At 46.9% G+C, this 22,678-nt stretch overlaps 2 protein-coding genes across 3 annotated transcripts in view; one reads left to right on the top strand and one right to left on the bottom strand.

Moving 5' to 3' along the window:
- Window positions 1-3,032: 3,032 nt before the first annotated feature.
- Window positions 3,033-9,668, bottom strand: LOC137374150 (uncharacterized). The gene is made up of 7 exons (XM_068039929.1): window positions 9,483-9,668; window positions 8,869-9,126; window positions 8,225-8,427; window positions 7,175-7,812; window positions 5,624-6,013; window positions 4,148-4,308; window positions 3,033-4,001 (listed from the first exon to the last, which is right to left on the bottom strand). Exons 1-7 carry the CDS (start codon window positions 9,666-9,668, stop codon window positions 3,033-3,035), a joined length of 2,805 nt encoding a protein of 934 aa, XP_067896030.1.
- Window positions 9,669-10,083: 415 nt separating this feature from the next.
- cog3 (component of oligomeric golgi complex 3) overlaps window positions 10,084-22,678 on the top strand; it is a 75,502-nt gene continuing 62,907 nt past the window's right edge. Inside the window, exons 1-2 of one of the 2 annotated variants that reach the window (XR_010975783.1) lie at window positions 10,084-10,284; window positions 21,385-21,531. Coding sequence is in view for 1 of the 2 variants with exons in the window: in XM_068040180.1 (XP_067896281.1) it covers window positions 10,126-10,284; window positions 21,385-21,531 (306 nt within the window). In the remaining variant the exon portion in view is untranslated. The remainder of the gene's footprint in view (window positions 10,285-21,384; window positions 21,532-22,678) is intronic. The other variant, XM_068040180.1, reaches the window with a different exon arrangement.

Below are 22,678 nucleotides of genomic sequence, written 5' to 3'. Positions count from 1 at the left end.
TCATCCCCTTCATCCACCTCAATGAATTTCGAGCCTGGGATGATGCTGATCTCTTTTGTCACCTTTGCTTCTGCATCCACTTCTTTGGCCAGAGGTCTTCCTCTTACAGCAGACCATTTTTCCTGCCTTCAGGATTCTTGTTCCTTACCCTCTCTAGATCCTTTCATGGAAAACTGCTGATGTGACACTGACCATCTCAATTTCTCTGCTCCCCTCACTCACTCTGTCTCCCACTGACCTTGCAGCACTCCATTCTCTCGGGCCCAACCCGAATTTGTCATCAAATCTGCTGACAAGGGTGGTGCTGTTGTTTGGCAAACCAACATCTACCTAGCAGAGGCTGAATGCCAACTCTCGACACCTCCTCCTACCTCCCCCAATCACCCCAACACCTAACATCAAGCCATTGTTTCCAAGTCTGTCACTGACTTCATCTCCTCTGGAAATCTTCCCTTCACGGCCTCTAAACTCATAGTCCCCTAACATCGGACAGCCCACTTCTACTTCCTTCCCAAGATCCACAAACAGGACTGCCACAATTGACCCATCATTTCAGCCTGTTCTTGCCCTACCAAACTAACTTCTTCCCATCTTGACTCTATTATTTCTCTCCTTGTGTAGTATCTTCCCACATATATCTGAGAGTCTTCTGATGTCTTTCACCACTTCAACAGTTTCCAGTTTCCTGGCCCTAACTATCTCCTTTTTACCATGGACATTCAATTTTTCTATGCCTCTACCCCCAAAGGATGGTTTGAGGGCACTCCAATTCCTTGAATGAAGACCCAACCTGTCCCCATCCACCACCATCCTCTTCTGTCTAACTGAACTTGTTCTCACATTGAACAACTTCTCCTTTAACTCCACTCACTTCCTCCAAATAAGAAGTGATGCTTTGGGTACCCGTATTGTTCTTGGTTACGTCTATGTGGAACATTCCTTATTCCAGTCCTACTCAGGTGCCCTCCCTCATCTCATTTTCAAGTACATTGATAACTGTATTGGTGCTGATCCCTACTCTCACCCTGAACTGAAAAATTTCATTAACTTTGCTTCCAGTTTTCACCCTTCTCTCGCCTTCACATGGTTCAGATCCAGCTCTCAACTTCGACATCTCTGTTTCCATTTCTGGGATAGGCAATCGCTTAATATCCAACATATTCCCACTGGCTCCCACAGCTACACTTCCTTGCACCCTGCTTACTGTACGGTCTCTCCCAGTTTCTCTGTCTCTGATACCAATGCTTTCGATATGTCTTCCTTTTTCCTTAACCGAGGATTCCCCCCATCGTGGTTCGCATGGCCTTTGATTGTGTGCATTTCCCGCACCTCTGCTCTCACCACTTCCCCTCCTTCTTAGTCTCACCTTCCACCCCCACCAGTCTCCACATTCAATAGACCATCCTCTGCCTTTTCTGCCACCTCCTCCCCTTTCAGTATTCCGAAGGTACTGTTCCATCCGCAACACCCTGGTCCACTTCTCAATCGCCCACAACATCTCCTCCCCTTCCCACGACACCTTCCCATGCAAGTGCAGGAGATGCAATACCCGCCCTTTTCCTCACTGTCCAAGGCCCAGGTTAAACAATGATTTACTTGTACTTCTTTCAATTTGCATTTGCTGCTCACAATGCAGTCTCCTCTATACTGGGGAAACCAACTACAGATTGGGTTGTGACTGCTTTGGAGAACGCCTCCATTCAATCCTCAAGCCTGATCCTCAGCTTCTGTTTACCTGTCATTTTAATTCTCTGCTCCACTCTCACTCTGACCTCACTGTTGTCGGCCTCCTGCACTGTTCTAATGAAGCTCAACATAAGCTTGAGGAACAGCACCTCATCTTTCAATTCAGCACTTTACAGCCTTCTGGACTCAATACTGAATTCAACAATTTCAGGTTGTAACCACTGCTCCATTTTTTGGTGTGTTTTGATTTTTGGACAGCAGTTGTTGGTGGGATTCTGCTATTCCCATTTTCACCTTCTCTGGCCACATTTTTTGTTTCTTTCCTTGTCCCATTACCATCTCCATTTGCCTTGCACCATTATCCCTTTTGTTAGTCAATCTCTCCTGTCTTCCACCCTATCACAAACCTTCCCTTTCCTTCTTTCCTCACCACAGAACCTCCACCACACCCACCCCCCCCCCCCCCCCCCACCCCCCAAACCTCACTCCACCTTTATACTTGCTTAAGGCCTGTTACATCTTTAACATCTTCCAGTTCTGATGAGGGGTAATTGACCTGATACGTTAGCTCTGTTACTCTCTCCACAGATGCTTCCAGACCTGCTAGGTATTTCCAGCATTTTCTGTTTTAATCTGAGGCAAGTGGCTGGATACAGGGTGTTGCCGTAATAAAATGTGAATTTTGTAACACATTTTCACTCATATTTTGAGGGACGGTAGCCCCTGGCAGAAAGCATGAGGTGATATTGGTGAATGTACAGGCGACATTGGTGAAGGTCTGAGTGATGTTGGTGAATGTACAGGTGATACTGGTAATCCAGAGGCCTGGACTAATGATCTGACACTCATGAGTTGAAATCCAACCATGGCAGCCAGGGAATTTAAATTTAATTATTTAAATAGGTCTCAAATAAAAAACAATATGAGTAATGGTGACCGTGAAACTACCAGATTGTCGCAAAAACCCAACTGGTTCACTGATGTCCTTTAGGGGAGGAAATCTGCTGTCCTTACCTGGTCTGGCCTACATATGACTCCAGACTCACAGCAATGTGATTGACTCTTAACTGCTCTCTATAATGGTCCAACAAGCCACTCATTTTTTTTTCCAAGAAGGTGGCTCACCACCACCTTCTCAAGGGCAATGAGGGATGGACAATAAACGCTGGACTTGCCAGTGATGCCAACATCCCATGAATGAATTTTAAAATGCTGATCCTGGTATAGATGGTCCTGATCTTGGCCCTGCTCCTATTCCTGATCCTGGTGTAGTTTCTACCCCCAATGGCATTCCTGGTGCAGAGAATCCCAATCCTGCTGCAGATCCCCCTGATGCTGAACCTGGTTTAGATGATCCTGATCTTGATGCTGCACCCAGTATTAATCCTGGTGCCAATGCTCCTGGTGTTGATCATGGTGCCAGTGCTCCCAGTGTTGAACATGCTGGCAGTGATCCTGATGCCAGGGCTCCTGATGTTGATCTTGATGCCAGTGCTCCCAGTGTTGATCCTAGTGCCAGTGCTTCCAGTGTTGATCCTAGTGCCAGTTATCCTGATGCCAGGGCTCCTAGTGTTGATCCTGGTGCCAGTGCTTCCAGTGTTAATCCTAGTGCCAGTTATCCTGATGCCATGGCTCCCGATGTTGATCCTGCTGCCAGTGCTCCGAGTGTTGATCCTGGTGCCAGTGCTTCCAGTGTTGACCCTGGTGCCAGTTATCCTGGTGCCAGTGCTCCCAGTGTTGATCCTGATGTCAGTGCTCCCAGTGTTGATCCGGATGTCAGTGCTCCCAGTGTTGATCTTGATGTCAGTGCTGCCAGTGTTGATCCTGATGTCAGTGCTCCCAGTGTTGATCCTGATGTCAGTGCTCCCAGTGTTGATCTTGATGTCAGTGCTGCCAGTGTTGATCCTGATGTCAGTGCTCCCAGTGTTGATCCTGATGTCAGTGCTCCCAGTGTTGATCTTGATGTCAGTGCTGCCAGTGTTGATCTTGATGTCAGTGCTCCCAGTGTTGATCCTGATGTCAGTGCTGCCAGTGTTGATCGTGGTGTTGATCTTGATTTCAGTGCTGCCAGTGTTGATCCTGATGTCAGTGCTGCCAGTGTTGATCCTGGTGTTGATCTTGATTTCAGTGCTCCCAGTGTTGATCTTGATGTCAGTGCTCCCAGTGTTGATCCTGGTGTTGATCTTGATGTCAGTGCTCCTAGTGTTGATCCTGATGTCAGTGCTGCCAGTGTTGATCCTGGTGTTGATCTTGATTTCAGTGCTCCCAGTGTTGATCTTGATGTCAGTGCTCCCAGTGTTGATCCTGGTGTTGATCTTGATTTCAGTGCTCCCAGTGTTGATCTTGATGTCAGTGCTGCCAGTGTTGATCCTGGTGTTGATCTTGATGGCAGTGCTCCCAGTGTTGATCCTGATGTCAGTGCTGCCAGTGTTGATCGTGGTGTTGATCTTGATGTCATTGCTCCCAGTGTTGATCTTGATGTCAGTGCTCCCAGTGTTGATCCTGGTGTTGATCTTGATGTCAGTGCTCCCAGTGTTGATCCTGATGTCAGTGCTGCCAGTGTTGATCTTGATGCCAGTGCTCCCAGTGTTGTTCCTGATGTCAGTGCTGCCAGTGTTGATCCTGGTGTTGATCTTGATTTCAGTGCTCCCAGTGTTGATTTTGATGTCAGTGCTCCCAGTGTTGATCCTGGTGTTGATCTTGATGTCAGTGCTCCCAGTGTTGATCCTGATGTCAGTGCTGCCAGTGTTGATCCTGGTGTTGATCTTGATTTCAGTGCTCCCAGTGTTGATCTTGATGTCAGTGCTCCCAGTGTTGATCCTGGTGTTGATCTTGATGTCAGTGCTCCTAGTGTTGATCCTGATGTCAGTGCTGCCAGTGTTGATCCTGGTGTTGATCTTGATTTCAGTGCTCCCAGTGTTGATCTTGATGTCAGTGCTCCCAGTGTTGATCCTGGTGTTGATCTTGATGTCAGTGCTCCTAGTGTTGATCCTGATGTCAGTGCTGCCAGTGTTGATCCTGGTGTTGATCTTGATGTCAGTGCTCCTAGTGTTGATCCTGATGTCAGTGCTCCCAGTGTTGATCCTGGTGTTGATCTTGATGTCATTGCTCCCAGTGTTGATCCTGATGTCAGTGCTGCCAGTGTTGATCCTGGTGTTGATCTTGATGTCAATGCTCCCAGTGTTGATCCTGATGTCAGTGCTCCCAGTGTTGATCTTGATGTCATTGCTCCCAGTGTTGATCCTGGTGTTGATCTTGATGTCAGTGCTGCCGGTGTTGATCCTGGTGTTGATCTTGATGTCAGTGCTCCCAGTGTTGATCCTGTTGTTAGTGCTCCCAGTGTTGATCCTGGTGTTGATCCTGATGTCAGTGCTCCCAGTGTTGATCCTGGTGTTGATCTTGATGTCAGTGCTCCCAGTGTTGATCCTGATGTTAGTGCTGCCAGTGTTGATCCTGGTCTTGATCCTGATGTCAGTGCTCCCAGTGTTGATCCTGGTGTTGATCTTGATGTCAGTGCTCCCAGTGTTGATCCTGATGTCAGTGCTCCCAGTGTTGATCCTGGTGTTGATCTTCATATCAGTGCTCCCAGTGTTGATCTTGATGTCAGTGCTGCCAGTGTTGATCCTGGTCTTGATCCTGATGTCAGTGCTCCCACTGTTGATCCTGGTGTTGATCTTGATGTCAGTGCTCCCAGTGTTGATCCTGATGTCAGTGCTGCCAGTGTTGATCCTGGTGTTGATCTTGATGTCAGTGCTCCCACTGTTGATCCTGGTGTTGATCTTGATGTCAGTGCTCCCACTGTTGATCCTGGTGTTGATCTTGATGTCAGTGCTCCCACTGTTGATCCTGGTGTTGATCTTGATGTCAGTGCTCCCACTGTTGATCCTGGTGTTGATCTTGATGTCAGTGCTCCCAGTGTTGATCTTGATGTCAGTGCCGCCAGTGTTGATCTTGATGTCAGTGCTGCCAGTGTTGATCTTGATGTCAGTGCTGCCAGTGTTGATCCTGATGTTGATCTTGATGTCCTTGCTCCCAGTGTTGATCTTGATGTCATTGCTCCCAGTGTTGATCTTGATGTCAGTGCTGCCAGTGTTGATCCTGATGTTGATCTTGATGTCCTTGCTCCCAGTGTTGATCTTGATGTCATTGCTCCCAGTGTTGATCTTGATGTCAGTGCTGCCAGTGCTGATCCTGGTGTTGATCTTGATGTCAGTGCTGCCAGTGTTGATCCTGGTGTTGATCTTGATGTCAGTGCTTCCACTGTTGATCCTGGTGTTGATCTTGATGTCAGTGCTGCCAGTGTTGATCCTGGTGTTGATCTTGATGTCTTTGCTCCCAGTGTTGATCTTGATGTCATTGCTCCCAGTGTTGATCTTGATGTCAGTGCTGCCAGTGCTGATCCTGGTGTTGATCTTGATGTCAGTGCTGCCAGTGTTGATCCTGGTGTTGATCTTGATGTCAGTGCTCCCAGTGTTGATCTTGATGTCATTGCTCCCAGTGTTGATCTTGATGTCATTGCTCCCAGTGTTGATCCTGGTGTTGATCTTGATGTCAGTGCTCCCAGTGTTGATCTTGATGTCATTGCTCCCAGTGTTGATCTTGATGTCAGTGCTGCCAGTGTTGATCCTGGTGTTGATCCTGATGTCAGTGCTGCCAGTGTTGATCCTGGTGTTGATCTTGATGTCCTTGCTCCCAGTGTTGATCTTGATGTCAGTGCTGCCAGTGTTGATCCTGGTGTTGATCTTGATGTCAGTGCTCCCAGTGTTGATCCTGGTGTTGATCTTGATGTCCTTGCTCCCAGTGTTGATCTTGATGTCATTGCTCCCAGTGTTGATCTTGATGTCAGTGCTGCCAGTGTTGATCCTGGTGTTGATCTTGATGTCAGTGCTCCCAGTGTTGATCTTGATGTCATTGCTCCCAGTGTTGATCTTGATGTCAGTGCTGCCAGTGTTGATCCTGGTGTTGATCCTGATGTCAGTGCTGCCAGTGTTGATCCTGGTGTTGATCTTGATGTCCTTGCTCCCAGTGTTGATCTTGATGTCATTGCTCCCAGTGTTGATCTTGATGTCATTGCTCCCAGTGTTGATCTTGATGTCAGTGCTGCCAGTGTTGATCTTGATGTCAGTGCTGCCAGTGTTGATCTTGATGTCAGTGCTGCCAGTGTTGATCTTGATGTCAGTGCTGCCAGTGTTGCTCCTGGTGTTGATCTTGATGTCAGTGCTGCCAGTGTTGATCTTGATGTCAGTGCTGCCAGTGTTGATCTTGATGTCAGTGCTGCCAGTGTTGCTCCTGGTGTTGATCTTGATGTCAGTGCTGCCAGTGTTGCTCCTGGTGTTGATCTTGATGTCAGTGCTGCCAGTGTTGATCCTGGTGTTGATCTTGATGTCCTTGCTCCCAGTGTTGATCTTGATGTCATTGCTCCCAGTGTTGATCTTGATGTCAGTGCTGCCAGTGTTGCTCCTGGTGTTGATCTTGATGTCAGTGCTGCCAGTGTTGATCTTGATGTCAGTGCTCCCAGTGTTGATCCTGGTGTTGATCTTGATGTCAGTGCTCCCAGTGTTGTTCCTGATGTCAGTGCTGCCAGTGTTGATCCTGGTGTTGATCTTGATTTCAGTGCTGCCAGTGTTGATCCTGGTGTTGACCTTGATGTCATTGCTCCCAGTGTTGATCCTGGTGTTGACCTTGATGTCAGTGCTCCTAGTGTTGATCCTGGTGTTGATCTTGATGTTAGTGCTCCCAGTGTTGATCCTGGTGTTGACCTTGATGTCAGTGCTCCTAGTGTTGATCCTGGTGTTGACCTTGATGTCATTGTTCCCAGTGTTGATCCTGGTGTTGATCTTGATGTCAGTGCTCCTAGTGTTGATCCTGGTGTTGACCTTGATGTCATTGTTCCCAGTGTTGATCCTGGTGTTGACCTTGATGTCAGTGCTCCTAGTGTTGATCCTGGTGTTGACCTTGATGTCATTGTTCCCAGTGTTGATCCTGGTGCTGATCTTGATGTCAGTGCTGCCAGTGTTGATCCTGGTGTTGACCTTGATGTCATTGTTCCCAGTGTTGATCCTGGTGTTGATCTTGATGTCATTGCTCCCAGTGTTGATCCTGATGTCAGTGCTGCCAGTGTTGATCCTGGTGTTGATCTTGATGTCCTTGCTCCCAGTGTTGATCTTGATGTCATTGCTCCCAGTGTTGATCTTGATGTCCTTGCTCCCAGTGTTGATCTTGATGTCAGTGCTCCCAGTGTTGATCCTGGTGTTGATCTTGATGTCAGTGCTGCCAGTGTTGATCCTGGTGTTGATCTTGATGTCAGTGCTCCCAGTGTTGATCCTGGTGTTGATCTTGATGTTAGTGCTGCCAGTGTTGATCCTGGTCTTGATCCTGATGTCAGTGCTCCCAGTGTTGATCCTGGTGTTGATCTTGATGTCAGTGCTCCCAGTGTTGATCCTGATGTCAGTGCTCCCAGTGTTGATCCTGGTGTTGATCTTGATGTCAGTGCTGCCAGTGTTGATCCTGGTGTTGATCCTGATGTCAGTGCTCCCACTGTTGATCCTGGTGTTGATCTTGATCAGTGCTCCCAGTGTTGATCCTGATGTCAGTGCCGCCAGTGTTGATCCTGGTGTTGATCTTGATGTCATTGCTCCCAGTGTTGATCTTGATGTCAGTGCTGCCAGTGTTGATCCTGATGTTGATCTTGATGTCCTTGCTCCCAGTGTTGATCTTGATGTCATTGCTCCCAGTGTTGATCTTGATGTCAGTGCTGCCAGTGTTGATCCTGGTGTTGATCTTGATGTCAGTGCTGCCAGTGTTGATCCTGGTGTTGATCTTGATGTCTTTGCTCCCAGTGTTGATCTTGATGTCATTGCTCCCAGTGTTGATCTTGATGACAGTGCTGCCAGTGTTGATTCTGGTGTTGATCTTGATGTCAGTGCTGCCAGTGTTGATCCTGGTGTTGATCTTGATGTCCTTGCTCCCAGTGTTGATCTTGATGTCATTGCTCCCAGTGTTGATCTTGATGTCAGTGCTGCCAGTGTTGATCCTGGTGTTGATCTTGATGTCCTTGCTCCCAGTGTTGATCTTGATGTCAGTGCTCCCAGTGTTGATCTTGATGTCAGTGCTGCCAGTGTTGATCCTGGTGTTGATCTTGATGTCCTTGCTCCCAGTGTTGATCTTGATGTCAGTGCTGACAGTGTTGATCCTGGTGTTGATCTTGATGTCCTTGCTCCCAGTGTTGACCTTGATGTCCTTGCTCCCAGTGTTGATCTCGATGTCAGTGCTCCCAGTGTTGATCTTGATGTCATTGCTCCCAGTGTTGATCTTGATGTCCTTGCTCCCAGTGTTGATTTTGATGTCAGTGCTGACAGTGTTGATCCTGGTGTTGATCTTGATGTCCTTGCTCCCAGTGTTGATCTTGATGTCCTTGCTCCCAGTGTTGATCTTGATGTCCTTGCTCCCAGTGTTGATCTTGATGTCATTGCTCCCAGTGTTGATCTTGATGTCCTTGCTCCCAGTGTTGATCTTGATGTCCTTGCTCCCAGTGTTGATCTTGATGTCATTGCTCCCAGTGCTGATCTTGATGTCATTGCTCCCAGTGTTGATCTTGATGTCCTTGCTCCCAGTGTTGATCTTGATGTCATTGCTCCCAGTGTTGATCTTGATGTCCTTGCTCCCAGTGTTGATCTTGATGTCCTTGCTCCCAGTGTTGATCTTGATGTCCTTGCTCCCAGTGTTGATCTTGATGTCCTTGCTCCCAGTGTTGATCTTGATGTCCTTGCTCCCAGTGTTGATCTTGATGTCCTTGCTCCCAGTGTTGATCTTGATGTCATTGCTCCCAGTGCTGATCTTGATGTCATTGCTCCCAGTGTTGATCTTGATGTCCTTGCTCCCAGTGTTGATCTTGATGTCCTTGCTCCCAGTGCTGATCTTGATGTCATTGCTCCCAGTGTTGATCTTGATGTCCTTGCTCCCAGTGTTGATCTTGATGTCATTGCTCCCAGTGTTGATCTTGATGTCCTTGCTCCCAGTGTTGATCTTGATGTCCTTGCTCCCAGTGTTGATCTTGATGTCATTGCTCCCAGTGTTGATCTTGATGTCCTTGCTCCCAGTGTTGATCTTGATGTCCTTGCTCCCAGTGTTGATCTTGATGTCATTGCTCCCAGTGTTGATCTTGATGTCCTTGCTCCCAGTGTTGATCTTGATGTCATTGCTCCCAGTGTTGATCTTGATGTCCTTGCTCCCAGTGTTGATCTTGATGTCCTTGCTCCCAGTGTTGATCTTGATGTCCTTGCTCCCAGTGTTGATCTTGATGTCCTTGCTCCCAGTGTTGATCTTGATGTCCTTGCTCCCAGTGATGATCATGACGTCAGTGCTCCTGCTGTGGGAGGTCTCTCAGCTGCTGGAGTGTTTCCGGGTTCATGCCCGGGGGTTGGGGAGACCCGGAACGGAATGGCGGAGGTTGCTGCGGATGGGAGTGAGCAGCGGAGCCGGGAGAAGCTGTCGTTGTGGGAGCGCGGTCTGGAGCCTAGCGCCCCGCTCACCGACACCCAGCGGCACAGTGTGGCCGAGATCCGGGCCGCCGCTGACAACACGCCTTTACCGGCCGAGGTGAGCGGGGCCCCGGGGAACGGGGCAGGCGCCGTTAGGCCTTGGCTCCCGGTATCAGGGACCGCGGCTCGGATAGCATTCGGCCCGGGGTGAGGCTGACGGGCGGCCTCTCCTCACTAGCGGGGAGGCGGCGCCGGGGCCTCGGCCTCCAGCTGCTCCCGGGTGTCGGCTGCCACGTTGCCGGAGCTAGGACTGGGGGCGGGGAGAGTGAGGACAGGCTCCGCCGACTCAGATATCAGAGTCTCGTCAGGCTAGTGGAGCAAAGCTCCTCCTCCTCCCCCCCCCCCCCCCCCCGTCGCCTCCTCTCCCCCCCCCCCCCCCCCCCGTCGCCCCCTTCCCCCCCCCCGTCGCCCCCTTCCCCCCCCCCCCGTCGCCCCCTTCCCCCCCCCGTCGCCCCCTTCCCCCCCCCCCCCGTCGCCCCCTTCCCCCCCCCCCGTCGCCCCCTTCCCCCCCCGTCGCCCCCTTCCCCCCCCGTCGCCCCCTTCCCCCCCCCCCGTCGCCCCCTTCCCCCCCCCCCCGTCGCCCCCTTCCCCCCCCCCGTCGCCCCCTTCCCCCCCCCCGTCGCCCCCTTCCCCCCCCCGTCGCCCCCTTCCCCCCCCCCGTCGCCCCCTTCCCCCCCCCCGTCGCCCCCTTCCCCCCCCCGTCGCCCCCTTCCACCCCCCCCGTCGCCCCCTTCCCCCCCCGTCGCCCCCTTCCCCCCCCGTCGCCCCCTTCCCCCCCCCGTCGCCCCCTCCCTTCCCCCGTCGCCCCCTCCCTTCCCCCGTCGCCCCCTCCCTTCCCCCGTCGCCCCCTCCCTTCCCCCGTCGCCCCCTCCCTTCCCCCGTCGCCCCCTCCCTTCCCCCGTCGCCCCCTCCCTTCCCCCGTCGCCCCCTCCCTTCCCCCGTCGCCCCCTCCCTTCCCCCGTCGCCCCCTCCCTTCCCCCGTCGCCCCCTCCCTTCCCCCGTCGCCCCCTCCCTTCCCCCGTCGCCCCCTCCCTTCCCCCGTCGCCCCCTCCCTTCCCCCGTCGCCCCCTCCCTTCCCCCGTCACCCCCCTGTTAACTCCCCGTCCCTCCCCCCATTCTCTTTCCCCCCCATCCCTCCTTATCAGTCTCAAATCTGTAGTTGACACCATACCCACTGCAGGCCTTTTGTTAATGGACAATTGCTGCAGTGAACTGTTCGAATTGTTTACACTTCTGAAATGAAATGCACACTTTTAACAAGTTAAATATTGAGTGCAAGATGGTGCTTAATTTTTCTTTCAAGGCATGGACTAATACTATCCAAAAGTAACATTGAGTAACCTCCTCCCCTGGCTGAGCCAGTTACCCAGTGGACAACTGATGTCTGGGCAGTAGGAAACCCCAAGCTTGATTTCCACCTCCTGGTCTGTACTGCGTTTGTTGGTCTCAGCCATTGTGGCACTCATAGGTTAGGAATGAAGGGTGATACAAGTCAGAGTTCCTGCTCCTGATTGTTAGTCAGTGATTCCCACTTTAAATCGATATGTGGATGTCAGGTAGGGACAGACCAGATTTAGCTGTGACTCTCATCATCTAATGAATGAATAACCTTGCTGCACTCAATATTTAGGCTAGCAGTGTACGTTTGGCACTTGGGTAAGGTACCAGTAGGTGCCTGAAAGACGGTGAGAGTGAACACCTTCAGTAGAGATGGAAGGGTAGAGAATTGAGGGAATACAAACTGGTAGGAGTTCTTTTTAAAGTAATGATGCAACTTTAACAGTTTGTCTGCTAATGCATGCCTATCAAACTAATATTTGGATCAAAACTGATGCAAAATGATCCTATTTTGCTCATGGATTAGTGTATCGCATCGGGATTGTATGATGGGATTTATAGGCGCACTTAGCACATGTTGCATGTAAAGGGTAAAAGAAAAATTGCATTTATATAGTGCCTTTCACACCCTTGTGATGCCCTAAAGCATTTCACAGCCAATGAAGTTCTTCTGAACTGTAGTAAATGTTGTAATGTAGGAAATGTGGCAGGCAACCTGCTCACAGCAAGGTCCCATAAACAGCCGTGTGATAATTAACCAGATAACTTGTTATGGTGATGTTATTTGGGCGTTGCTGTCTAGGCCATCCCTAATTGCCCTTGATGTTGACTGAGATAAATATTGGCCAGATCATTGAGGATACTTCATACTTTTCTTTGGGAGGATGCCATAGGTTCTTTTGAAAGGGTGGTTGGGGTTTAGTGTCCGATTCGAAAGATTGCGCTTCAGACAGTGCAGTACTCCCTCATTACTGCACTGGAGTGTCAGTTTAGATTCTGTGTTCAAGTTTATGGAGGAATAATGGAGGATTGGAGCAGTTTTCTGCAGGAATCCAGTGCAGAATGAACTTGAAGTTCTGTCATTGGACAAATTCATTGGGATTGTAGATACAGGGTCAGCAAAATGTGCTCATATTAAGTTGGATGTGCTTAGATTCTCACTATTTGAACATGACGTATCAGGTTTTCCTCCCTCTGATGTTAAATTGTGCGTCCCTTCCTTCAGTTGCAATTCATGTGGTTCTGTATATGTTGTACTGTCACCAGGATTCCATGGGGTTAGCTTTGGCTCAGCAGCAGCACTTGCATGTCTGAGTGAGAAGGCTGTGGTTTCAAGTCCCACTCCAGAGACTTGAGCGTGTAATCCAGGCAGTGCTGAGGAAGTGCTGCACTATCGAAGTGCCATCTTTTGGATGCGATGTTACACTGAGATCCCATTTGCGCTCTCAGTTGGATGTAAAAGATCCTGTGGCACTATTTTGAAGAAGAGCTGGGGAATTCTCCATAGCCTCCTGGCCAATATTTATCCCTCAACCAACATCACAGAAATGGATTATCTGGTCATTATCATTTTGCTGTTTGTGAGACCTTCCTGTGTGAAAATTGGCTGCTGTGTTTCTGATATTACAACGGTGACTACAGTCCGAAAGTACTTAATTGGCTGTAAAGTTCTTTGGGATGTCCTGCAGTCATGAACTACACTGTATAAATGCAAGTTCTTTATTTTTGGTAAAGTGGAAGGGCAAGTGTAATTGTTACACTATCTCCACTTGAACTGCGGCGAAGCAGCCAGCAGTACAGTTATGAACTTAATCCGTGCAAGTTTGGGTTGTGTCAGGAGAGAGCATTTTGACCTGAGGTAATAATGATCAGTTTAACCACATCCCCACTCCCCTCCATCCTGGGATGATTGCTGTTAACTTGGACTGTGTAGTTTCACTCCTCACCCAATCCCTGGATAGGAATTGGGAGCAGAAGCCCTGACTGATGCTTTGTTCGCTGCTGCTTCTCCTGAGGTCAGTATGCACTTCATGTTGGTCTGCCGTTCCAAGTTTTGCTATATTTTTGAAAACAGCTCGACTTTAGCTGCTTGTTTAGGGTGGAGTGGCAGTGGATTATCTGGGAGTGTTAAATGAAGATAAATTTCATTTAATGAGCGATTTGTCAGTTATCCACTGTCATTTGCTGTTTTTGATATTTCAGGCTGATTAATTGCATACAATTCTGTGAGGCTATACAGAGGAATTTACTGCTATTTACAGTGTTTTATCAATTGGTTGCAGTCAGCTACTGGTTAAAGTGATATCTATGGATAGGATCTTTAAATCCATTTAAATGGGTGGCATGTACTGTACACGGCAGTAAGTGACGGTGACACGTATTGGCTTGGATTTTGCGGTAGTTATGATGGCGAAACTGTCAGCGTTCGCATCATTACTCCTCTGACACTGACAATTTCTGGAGTTCACGCGTGCAGTTAAATGCGGAAATCCAGATGTTGCTGTATATGATTGTTTCTCCAGGGGGGTACGCTGTTGAGGTTCCCTCAGACTGCATTTGATAGCAAATCATTGAACTGGTGTGAACTTCCACTGTTAGGCATTTAGTCTCAATGTAAAAACCCTTGGAAAAAGTTACACCCTGTTGAATGACATGCAACTAAGTTTTAATGGCGTACTTAGTTTTTAATTACTGCTAGCTATTCTCCCTGGCCCTGAAAGTTATTTTATATTTGTTGAATGTCAGATTTCTTCATTAGGATAAATTCCACATTTTTAAAATAATTTTTCTTAGTTTGTTTATGGTATTTTATCTTCCACCTTAATCCCATGTCTATGTCCCAATTATTTATTTGGCTATTGGTAAATATGTAAAATTAAAAGTGATTCGCTGGTATTTACTTCCTGGTTTGCTGTGTGACTACTTCAATGGCAGCTTACCCTGCTTGCTGTCATCATTGCTGCTGCATGCCTGGAGATCCCCATTACTTGGCATCAGAAACAAATGGACGCGGGAAGTAAAGGTTTGCTGCACCAAAGATCTGAGGTCAGCATCGAGCACTGTTGCTTTGCCGCTGACTACAAAATCCAGCTCATTTTATCAAAAAAACCATTGACCCAGTTAATTAAGGTAAGAGTTACTTTATCTCAGATCAGTTGAACTTTCAGATTTTCCAAGTTTTATGACCAGCAGTCGGAACTTAGAAACACCAGTTGTGGAGCCAACCCTCCCTTCACCCCACTGCTGGTGACCAATTCGCCCCTTAAACTCCTCTGTCTCTTTCCCTCCCTCTCGTCCTATAAGACCGCATTTAAAATTCACTTCTCTGAAGAAACCTTTGTTTACCCTTCATAATCACATTTGGCTTGGTGAAGTGCCATGGGATGTTTTTTCCATGTTAACAGTGCTATATAAGTTACTATTGGCAAGATAAAGATTCGTAACCTTTGTCCGTGTGCTTTAAGGCGGGGGCAACCAAGCTTTTTCCATGGGCTGCACAGGTTTTATCTTGGAGCCTAAGACATCACATATAATGTTTCAATCCCTGTTCCTACTAACTGCCATATATCTCGAGTTGCTGATGCTAACAGATCTTGGTGTTCTGATTTGGGATTTATCTACCACTAGGCAACAGTTTAAAAAAAAACACCCTGTTTCAAACCTCAGGAACATTCAATTCAAATAGGGCAACTACGTCAACTTATCTAGTACTTCTAACGTAGTAAAACATCCCCAAGGCACTTTGCTGGAGCATCAGGTGGAGTGGGAGTGCCCTTGCCTGCTTCCACTCTTAGCTATCCAGTTGTAGCCAGAGAATCTCCTACTTTGCTTCCTGTGTATGCTCAGTCATTGAGTATATTCAAGATTGAGATCAATAGATTCTTGGGCACTAAAGGAATTGAGGGATATAGGGATAGGATGAAAAAATGAAGTTGATGTAGAATTTCAGCTATGACCTGATTACTTACTCCTCATGTTCCCAACCCTGCTCTGATATGTTCAGGAGTCCTTCAAGGATCTATCCTTGGCTCTTTCCTATTTCTCATCTACATGCTGTTCTTTGGTGATGTTATCCAAAGACATGACATCTTGTTCCACAAGTATAATGATCACATCCAGCTGTAATAAATTTGAAGTCCCTTTAGACCAGGGTTGTCCAACATACAGCCTGCGGGCCAGGATCCATATAGCTAAAGGTTTCCATTGGCCATTCCTCATCGTTGCCTGATTACTGGTTTTCTGGCAGGTTCCTTTTTTTTTTAAAGCCTGCTGGAAAACTACAATTCTGTCCAAAGTTCGGAAACCGCTGTTCCTGCTCTCAGCACCTGTCAGGATAGCTTCAGGGTTTTCGTTGGGTTCCGATTTTTTTTTTTTTAGAAGCCCGCTGGAAAATCACGAATCTGTCTGAAGTTCGGAAACCCGCTGTTCCTGCTCTCAGCAAAGGTGAGAGAGAGCGCTGGGGGTTGCGTGGGGGGCGGGGGAGGAGGCGGCTGTGGTGAAAGAGGTTGGGGGTGAGGGGAGGTGAGAGAGAGCGAGGGGAACATAAAGAGGTGGGGCAGAGGGTGAGACAGACAGGTGGGGGGGGTGGAGAGTGAGACTGAAAGGGGTGGGAAGAGAGACAGAGAGGGGAGGGGGAGAGAGGGAAGAGAAGGAGATCAAGTTCACTCCTGACAGATGGTCATCTATCTGGAATACACCACGTCACTACGTCAAGTGTGCGGGCAGTGATTGAGTACTTATGCAAGGAAAAACAGTCTGGAATCCCCTGCCTGGGAGGGTGGTAGAGGCAGGTTGCCTCACATCCTTTAAAAAGTACCTGGATAAGCACTTGGCACGTCATAACATTCAAGGCTATGGGCCAAGTGCTGGCAAATGGGCAAATAGGTAGACAGGTCAGGTGTCTTTAATGCATCGGTGCAGACTCGATGGGCTGAAGGGCCTCTTCTGCACTGTATTATTCTGTGAACAATGCCAGGTATGTCACTAAATCAGTGTTCAACATAGCGGCGAGAAAGTAAGTCAATAAGTTAGTTTTCTCATTTAAAGCTTCACAAAAATGCATGTTTGTTGTTTTGATAGTAACATAAATTTTTAATGCCTTTGTCTTTCTGAAATTTTCTCAGCCGCCCCCTATGTAGGACAAAAATTGTAATGTGGCCTCCCCACGCGAAAAGATTGGACACCCCGCTTTAGACTGTCTGTCCAATAGTTTGAAGCTGATTCTATATTGGTAATAGCTATGATTTAATTTACGCATAAGTGAGAATTAATGCAATATAGCAGTTTACAAGGAACAGTTGAGAATTGCATTACTCCATTGATCTTTGGGTTGAAGATGTGTCCCATTCCTCATACCAACTACTCACATACACTTGTTGGTGTACTCCTTGGTCCTTCACTGAGAGTGACCCCAGGATATAATCCAACAACTGGAACTGTGGAAACCTCTGTCCATTCATAGGCACGGTAAACTCTGGGTTCAGCACAGACTTTTGGCCTCCCTTATCTGCTCTTAGCCTTAGTGTTTTCGGTTTTCACGGTTGATGCAACCTATGAATTTCGGAAACAACAAGCTTTCTAACTGTAATTTAAACCCTAGATTTAAACACTACCCTTTTCCTAATTCTTACAGGAGAAAAATTCTGAAGTAATTAAACTATGGACTAGCAATCTTAATATTAAACTGCAATCTTGTAAAGCTTTTTACTGAATAATGGTAGACGGGGATTATAATTGATTATGTTCCAACAAATATCACAAGTTTAGTTTAGTTTAGTTTAGAGATACAGCACTGAAACAGGCCCTTCGGCCCACCGAGTCTGTGCCGACCATCAACCACCCATTTATACTAATCCTACACTAACCCCATATTCCCTACCACATCCCCACCTGTCCCTATATTCCCCTACCATCTACCTATACTAGGGGCAATTTATAATGACCAATTAACCTATCAACCTGCATGTCTTTTGGCATGTGGGAGGAAACCGGAGCACCCGGAGGAAACCCACGCAGACACAGGGAGAACTTGCAAACTCCACACAGGCAGTACCCAGAATTGAACCCGGGTCGCTGGAGCTGTGAGGCTGCGGTGCTAACCACTGCGCCACTGTGCCGCCCAAAGTTCTCAGCACCTTCCCACAGATATCTTGAGGGATAAGAATATCCCTGCAGACAGCTTCAAATCTCTGTTGTCTCCCCTCTCTAGCAATAACAATTAGATTTTGCAATAAAAACGATACTTGTGATCATAGGTCTTCCTGAGAGTCCAAAAACAATGGATTTTGCAGAATAGCAGTTCTAGCAAAAAGTTTAGGGTCATTTAACTCTTGCAATGCCTAATTCCTCTAAATACCCTCATAAGCCTATATTCTTATGCAGCTGTACCTCATCATCACCGCCTGTCTTGATCCCTCCGCTGCCTTTGTGTTGTCGACCTGCTTTGCGCCATCCGGTCTTACACGAGCTGCAATTTCCTTCAATTAAATATTGGGAACATCAAAGTCACTGTCCTCACCCCAAGCCACAAATTCCATTCCCTTGTCGCCGATTCCATCTACTTCCCTGACCAGCCATAACATCCATGATCTGTGTATTTCTCCAACTCTGGCCTCTTGTGCATCATTAAGCTCCATAAAGCTGTCTGCCTCTCCAACACTCCCTCCTCCTTTAAAGACCCTCTTTATAACCTACCTCTTCGACCAAGGTTTTAGTCACCTGCCCTAGGTTCTCTTCCTTTGGTTCGGTGTCAGTTTTTGTCTGATTACTCTGCTGTAAAGCACCTTGGGATGTATTCCTACAGTAAAGGCACTACATAAATGTATGTTCTTGATAGTGTAAGGGGATCAATCGCCAATTGAGCATTCTCCCTGTAAATCTATTATAGCACCCAGTAAAGTAGGATGCCGAGATTCCTTCTGTCTATCTGGGAGACTTGACTTGGGCATTGTTGTCAGTTTTGTTTCCCTTGCATTACAACATGGAAATTGGGCAAGACTGCAGGGTATATAGAGTCATAGTCATAGAGTTATACAACATAGAAACAGGCCCTTCGGCCTATCGTGTCTGTACTGGCCATCAAGCACCTAACTATTCTAATCCCATTTTCCAGCACATGGCCCGTAGCCTTATATGCTATGATGTTTCAAGTGCTCATCTAAATACTTCTTAAATGTTGTGAGGGTTCCTGCCTCAACCACCTCTTCAGGCAGTGCGTTCCAGATTCCAACCACCCTCTGGGTGAAATTTATTTTCCTCAAATCCCCTCTAAACCTCCTTCCCCTTACCTTCATTCTATGCACTCTGGTTATTGACCCCTCCGCTAAGGGAAAAAGTCTCTTCCTATCTAACCTATCAATGCCCCTCATAATTTTGTATACAACTCTATCTCAACTATAAATGACTACAAGTCCTAAAGTAGGTTTAATGATTACACCTACTGCGCCATGGGCTGGTTTTGATTGAGATGGTGATATGGGTTGTGTTCAGAGAGAAATTTCCCAGATTTCCCCCCCCCCCCCCTTCCATATTGGCCTGGGCGCTCTCACAGGGGTTCATGCAGTTTTGGGTGGGATGGAGAGTTAACATAAACCCAAGGTATCTCAATTGTGTGGGTCAGGCTAGGTGGGCACGAGAGTTTTCCTGTTGATAATTTTTCCCATGTTCACATATCCTGGACTTTATTTTCCTCTGAATGGCGTGTTCAAGCCCAGACTCACCTGAAAACTATAAATCGAACGACTTAAAAGAATGAAGGCAATTTCTGTTAGATTGATTGGAGGATTTGGTAGAATTTGGTTTTCTTGGCTTTGCTTTCCATACAGGATCCACTGTTCTCAAATAATATTTAAATCCAGCATGAACCTTTTCAAATTTCTCTTTTTTTTAAAAAAAAAAGCTTTTTGCTCTTCAGTAAATACAGCTACAAATAATAGTATAGCATGAAATCCAAAAAAAAGTGTACAACTGCAGGAAAAAATAAAGTTTGCAGTTTAGTGTTAGAAATATTTGAGAAGCTTCCCTTGTACAGGGGCTGCTGTTTCTGAGGCCCTGCATCAAGTTAGGATTGAAAATTTCACCCTGGTCTTCAGTATTGAGAATCGCCAGCTCCTGTTGATGTGTGTGAGATCTATCATGGAGGTTGTTATTTTGCTCTGCTCCAGTGAAACTACAGTATCCAGATTGCAATATGATAATTAGTGTCACATAACCACCACAGCCGGACCCCACTCCACCCCCAAAACGTAGATTTATCTCATCTTTTTAAGATAGTAAAATGTCCCAAACCACTTCCCAGGAGGCTGATTAGGCAAATTTAAAAATGCTGCCACAAAGAAATATTGGTACAGGTGACCAAAAATGTGATCAAAGAGTTAAGTTTTAAGGAGCATCTTAAAGGAGGGAAGAGAGTTAGGGAGGTTAAGGGAGGGAATTCCAGAGCTGAAGGCATGGCTGCCAATGGAGGGTGACGGAAATCAGGAATTCATCAGACCAGAATTGGAGGAGCACAGAAATCTCGGGATTGTAGGACTGGAGAAGGTTACAGAGGTAGGGAGGGGGCGAGGCTATGGAGGGATTTGAACGCAAGGATGAGAATTTTAAAATCGAGGCGCCCATGATGGTCAGCAAGCACAGGGGTGATTTGTGAAGGGGAGTTGATGCAAATTAGGATACGGGCAGCAGAGTTTTAGATGAGCTGAAGTTTGTTGAAGGTGGGAGGTCAACCAGGAAAGTATTGGAATAGTTGAGTCTTCCCCAAGCAAATGATATACAAACAACATACAAGGGAGGAGAAGGCAAATCTTCTCTCTCTCTGGTCACATATTATCAGTGGGCCAAGTCCTCCCAAAGACTTTGCACTATGCAGGGATAAGGGGATGGGTGCTATTTTATTTTAATTGATAGAAAACTAGGGGTACAGTTCCAACTCATCTTGATAGTTCCATGGTGGAAATGCTGCTGTCGGAGTGATCTGTATCAAATCACCTGTCCAACTAATAGCTGTACTGCTGGCAGCAAAGCTTCAATTTCTAGTTCAAAGTCAACTCAAGAAGTAACTATTACCAGATTTTTGATAAATTACTAATAGTGAATGAGCAATTTCCAAAATATTTGTGATCATTGCAGCACCCCTTTGTTTTTGGGACATGGAAGATTTTGGAAAGGCACCATTTATTGACCATTAAAAGACAACCATGTTAGTGTGGAACTGGAGCTTTCCCCATTTTAAAAATTTGTTTTTGTGAAATTTATTGACCATCCCTAATTACCCTTGAACTGAGTGGCTTGCTTGGCCATTTCAAAGGGCATTTTAAGAGTCAGTCACAATGCTTTGGGTCTGCAGTCACATGTAGGCCAGACCAGGTAAGGAGAGCAGATTTCCTTCCCTAAAGGACATTAGTGAACCAGATGGGTTTTTCAAGCAACAATCGACAATGGTTTCATGGTCACCATTAGACTAGATTTTAATTCCACTAATTGAATTCAAATTTCACCATCTGCTGTGGTGGGATTCGAACCCATGTCCCCAGAGCATTAGCCTGGGCTCTGGATTACAAGCCTAGTGACATTACCACTATGCCACCGCCTAAAGGATGTTAGTTGGGATTTAACAATCCAGCAGTTTTCATGGCCTTTTGTTTGGGTGCTAGCCAACAAATAACCAGATTCCATCAAACTCTTGAGCAACTTGCCATGGTGGGATTTGCACTCTGTACCTTTGGCTTGCTGGCCCTGTACCAGACCTGTTTGACTCCTGTACCTAGAGTAGTTAGCTTGCTGCGTATAATTAAACCACCTGTTACACTTGTGTTTCTTATAGTTGCCAATTGAGGACCTTTGCAGCCTGGCATCGAGATCCATCACTGTTCCTCTTACAGCTGTGGTTCCTGAATCTACTGAGGATATTCTTCTCAAAGGCTTCGCTGCCTTGGACATGGAAAATGAGAAAATAGAAACTGCTCAGCAGGTACGTAACAGACTGCTACTAGGAGAATTGATGTATTTAATGTTAGGACATGAAAGAGTTAAATTTTGAATAATTGCTTTTTGTTTCAATCTTGTCAGAATGAAAAGGAAAGACTGAAAATATGCACATTAAACATGGGAGCATAATTTTAAACAAAAGGATCATTTCTATCATAATGAAAGGTGTTCAGTGCTGTCACATAGCAGTGCACTCAGTTTTAGATATCCAAAGTTCCACTTTTATATATGCTCCTGTGTAAATATTTTGGTTACATTTTTGGGATTCCATGGCCTAGATTTTCTGTTTCAAATAAATGGGTTAACACAAGCATTAACATAACGCAAACCAGAGAATATAGGCTTATCTAGGTCTATCCTAATTTATTTAAATCAGCAAACAGGTTTTATGAAGCATTATCTGGAAACTTCTCTGATGTATGGCCAGTAAACTTGTGTGTTTGGCAAAAAATTAGCCAGCTTTTGTTCCAGGTTGAGGTGAATTTTATTGAGGTAAATTGATATATGCCCTAGTCAGTTAGTAGCTATGGGCGATAGATGCCCAGTGACTTCTGTGATGGTGGTGGCAGTGGTCCAAGGTAATGTAGGGGCCACACTGAGAACCTATCCATGAAAACTTGAGTGGACTAGCAATTGTTTATATGATCTGATTGCACAACAACAACTTACATTGATATGGCACCTTTAACGTAGTAAAGTGGCTCGGGAGAGGGATGGAATTGGTGGCGAGGGAGCCAGGTTTGTGGTGGGAACCAAAGACAATGTCTCCTGTCTTTCTAATATTTAATTGGAGGAAATTTCTGCTCATCTAAGCATCGAGACAAATCAGACAGTAGAGGGTTTGAGAGAAGTGATAGTGAGGTAGAGCTGGGTGTCAGCAGCATACACGTGCTACCTGACGTGTATCTGGACAATGCCACCAGTGGACAGCATGTAGCTGAGAGGTGGAGGAGGCCAAGGATAGATCTTTGGGAATTCTAGAGGTCATAATGCGGGAATGGGAAGTGAAGCCATTGCAAGAGATTCTCTGGCCATGACGGGTTAGATAGGAAACAGCAGGACTTTTGTGGTACATGAGATGGCGGGCACTGAATCTGTAATAACAATACTCAGTTTTGGTCTGTCCGAAC

The sequence above is a fragment of the Heterodontus francisci genome, chromosome 10 (genome assembly GCF_036365525.1).
Source record: "Heterodontus francisci isolate sHetFra1 chromosome 10, sHetFra1.hap1, whole genome shotgun sequence".
Lineage (NCBI taxonomy): Eukaryota > Metazoa > Chordata > Chondrichthyes > Heterodontiformes > Heterodontidae > Heterodontus > Heterodontus francisci.
The sequence above is the reverse complement of the archived record's forward strand: the minus strand, read 5'-3'. Positions and strand labels throughout refer to the sequence as shown.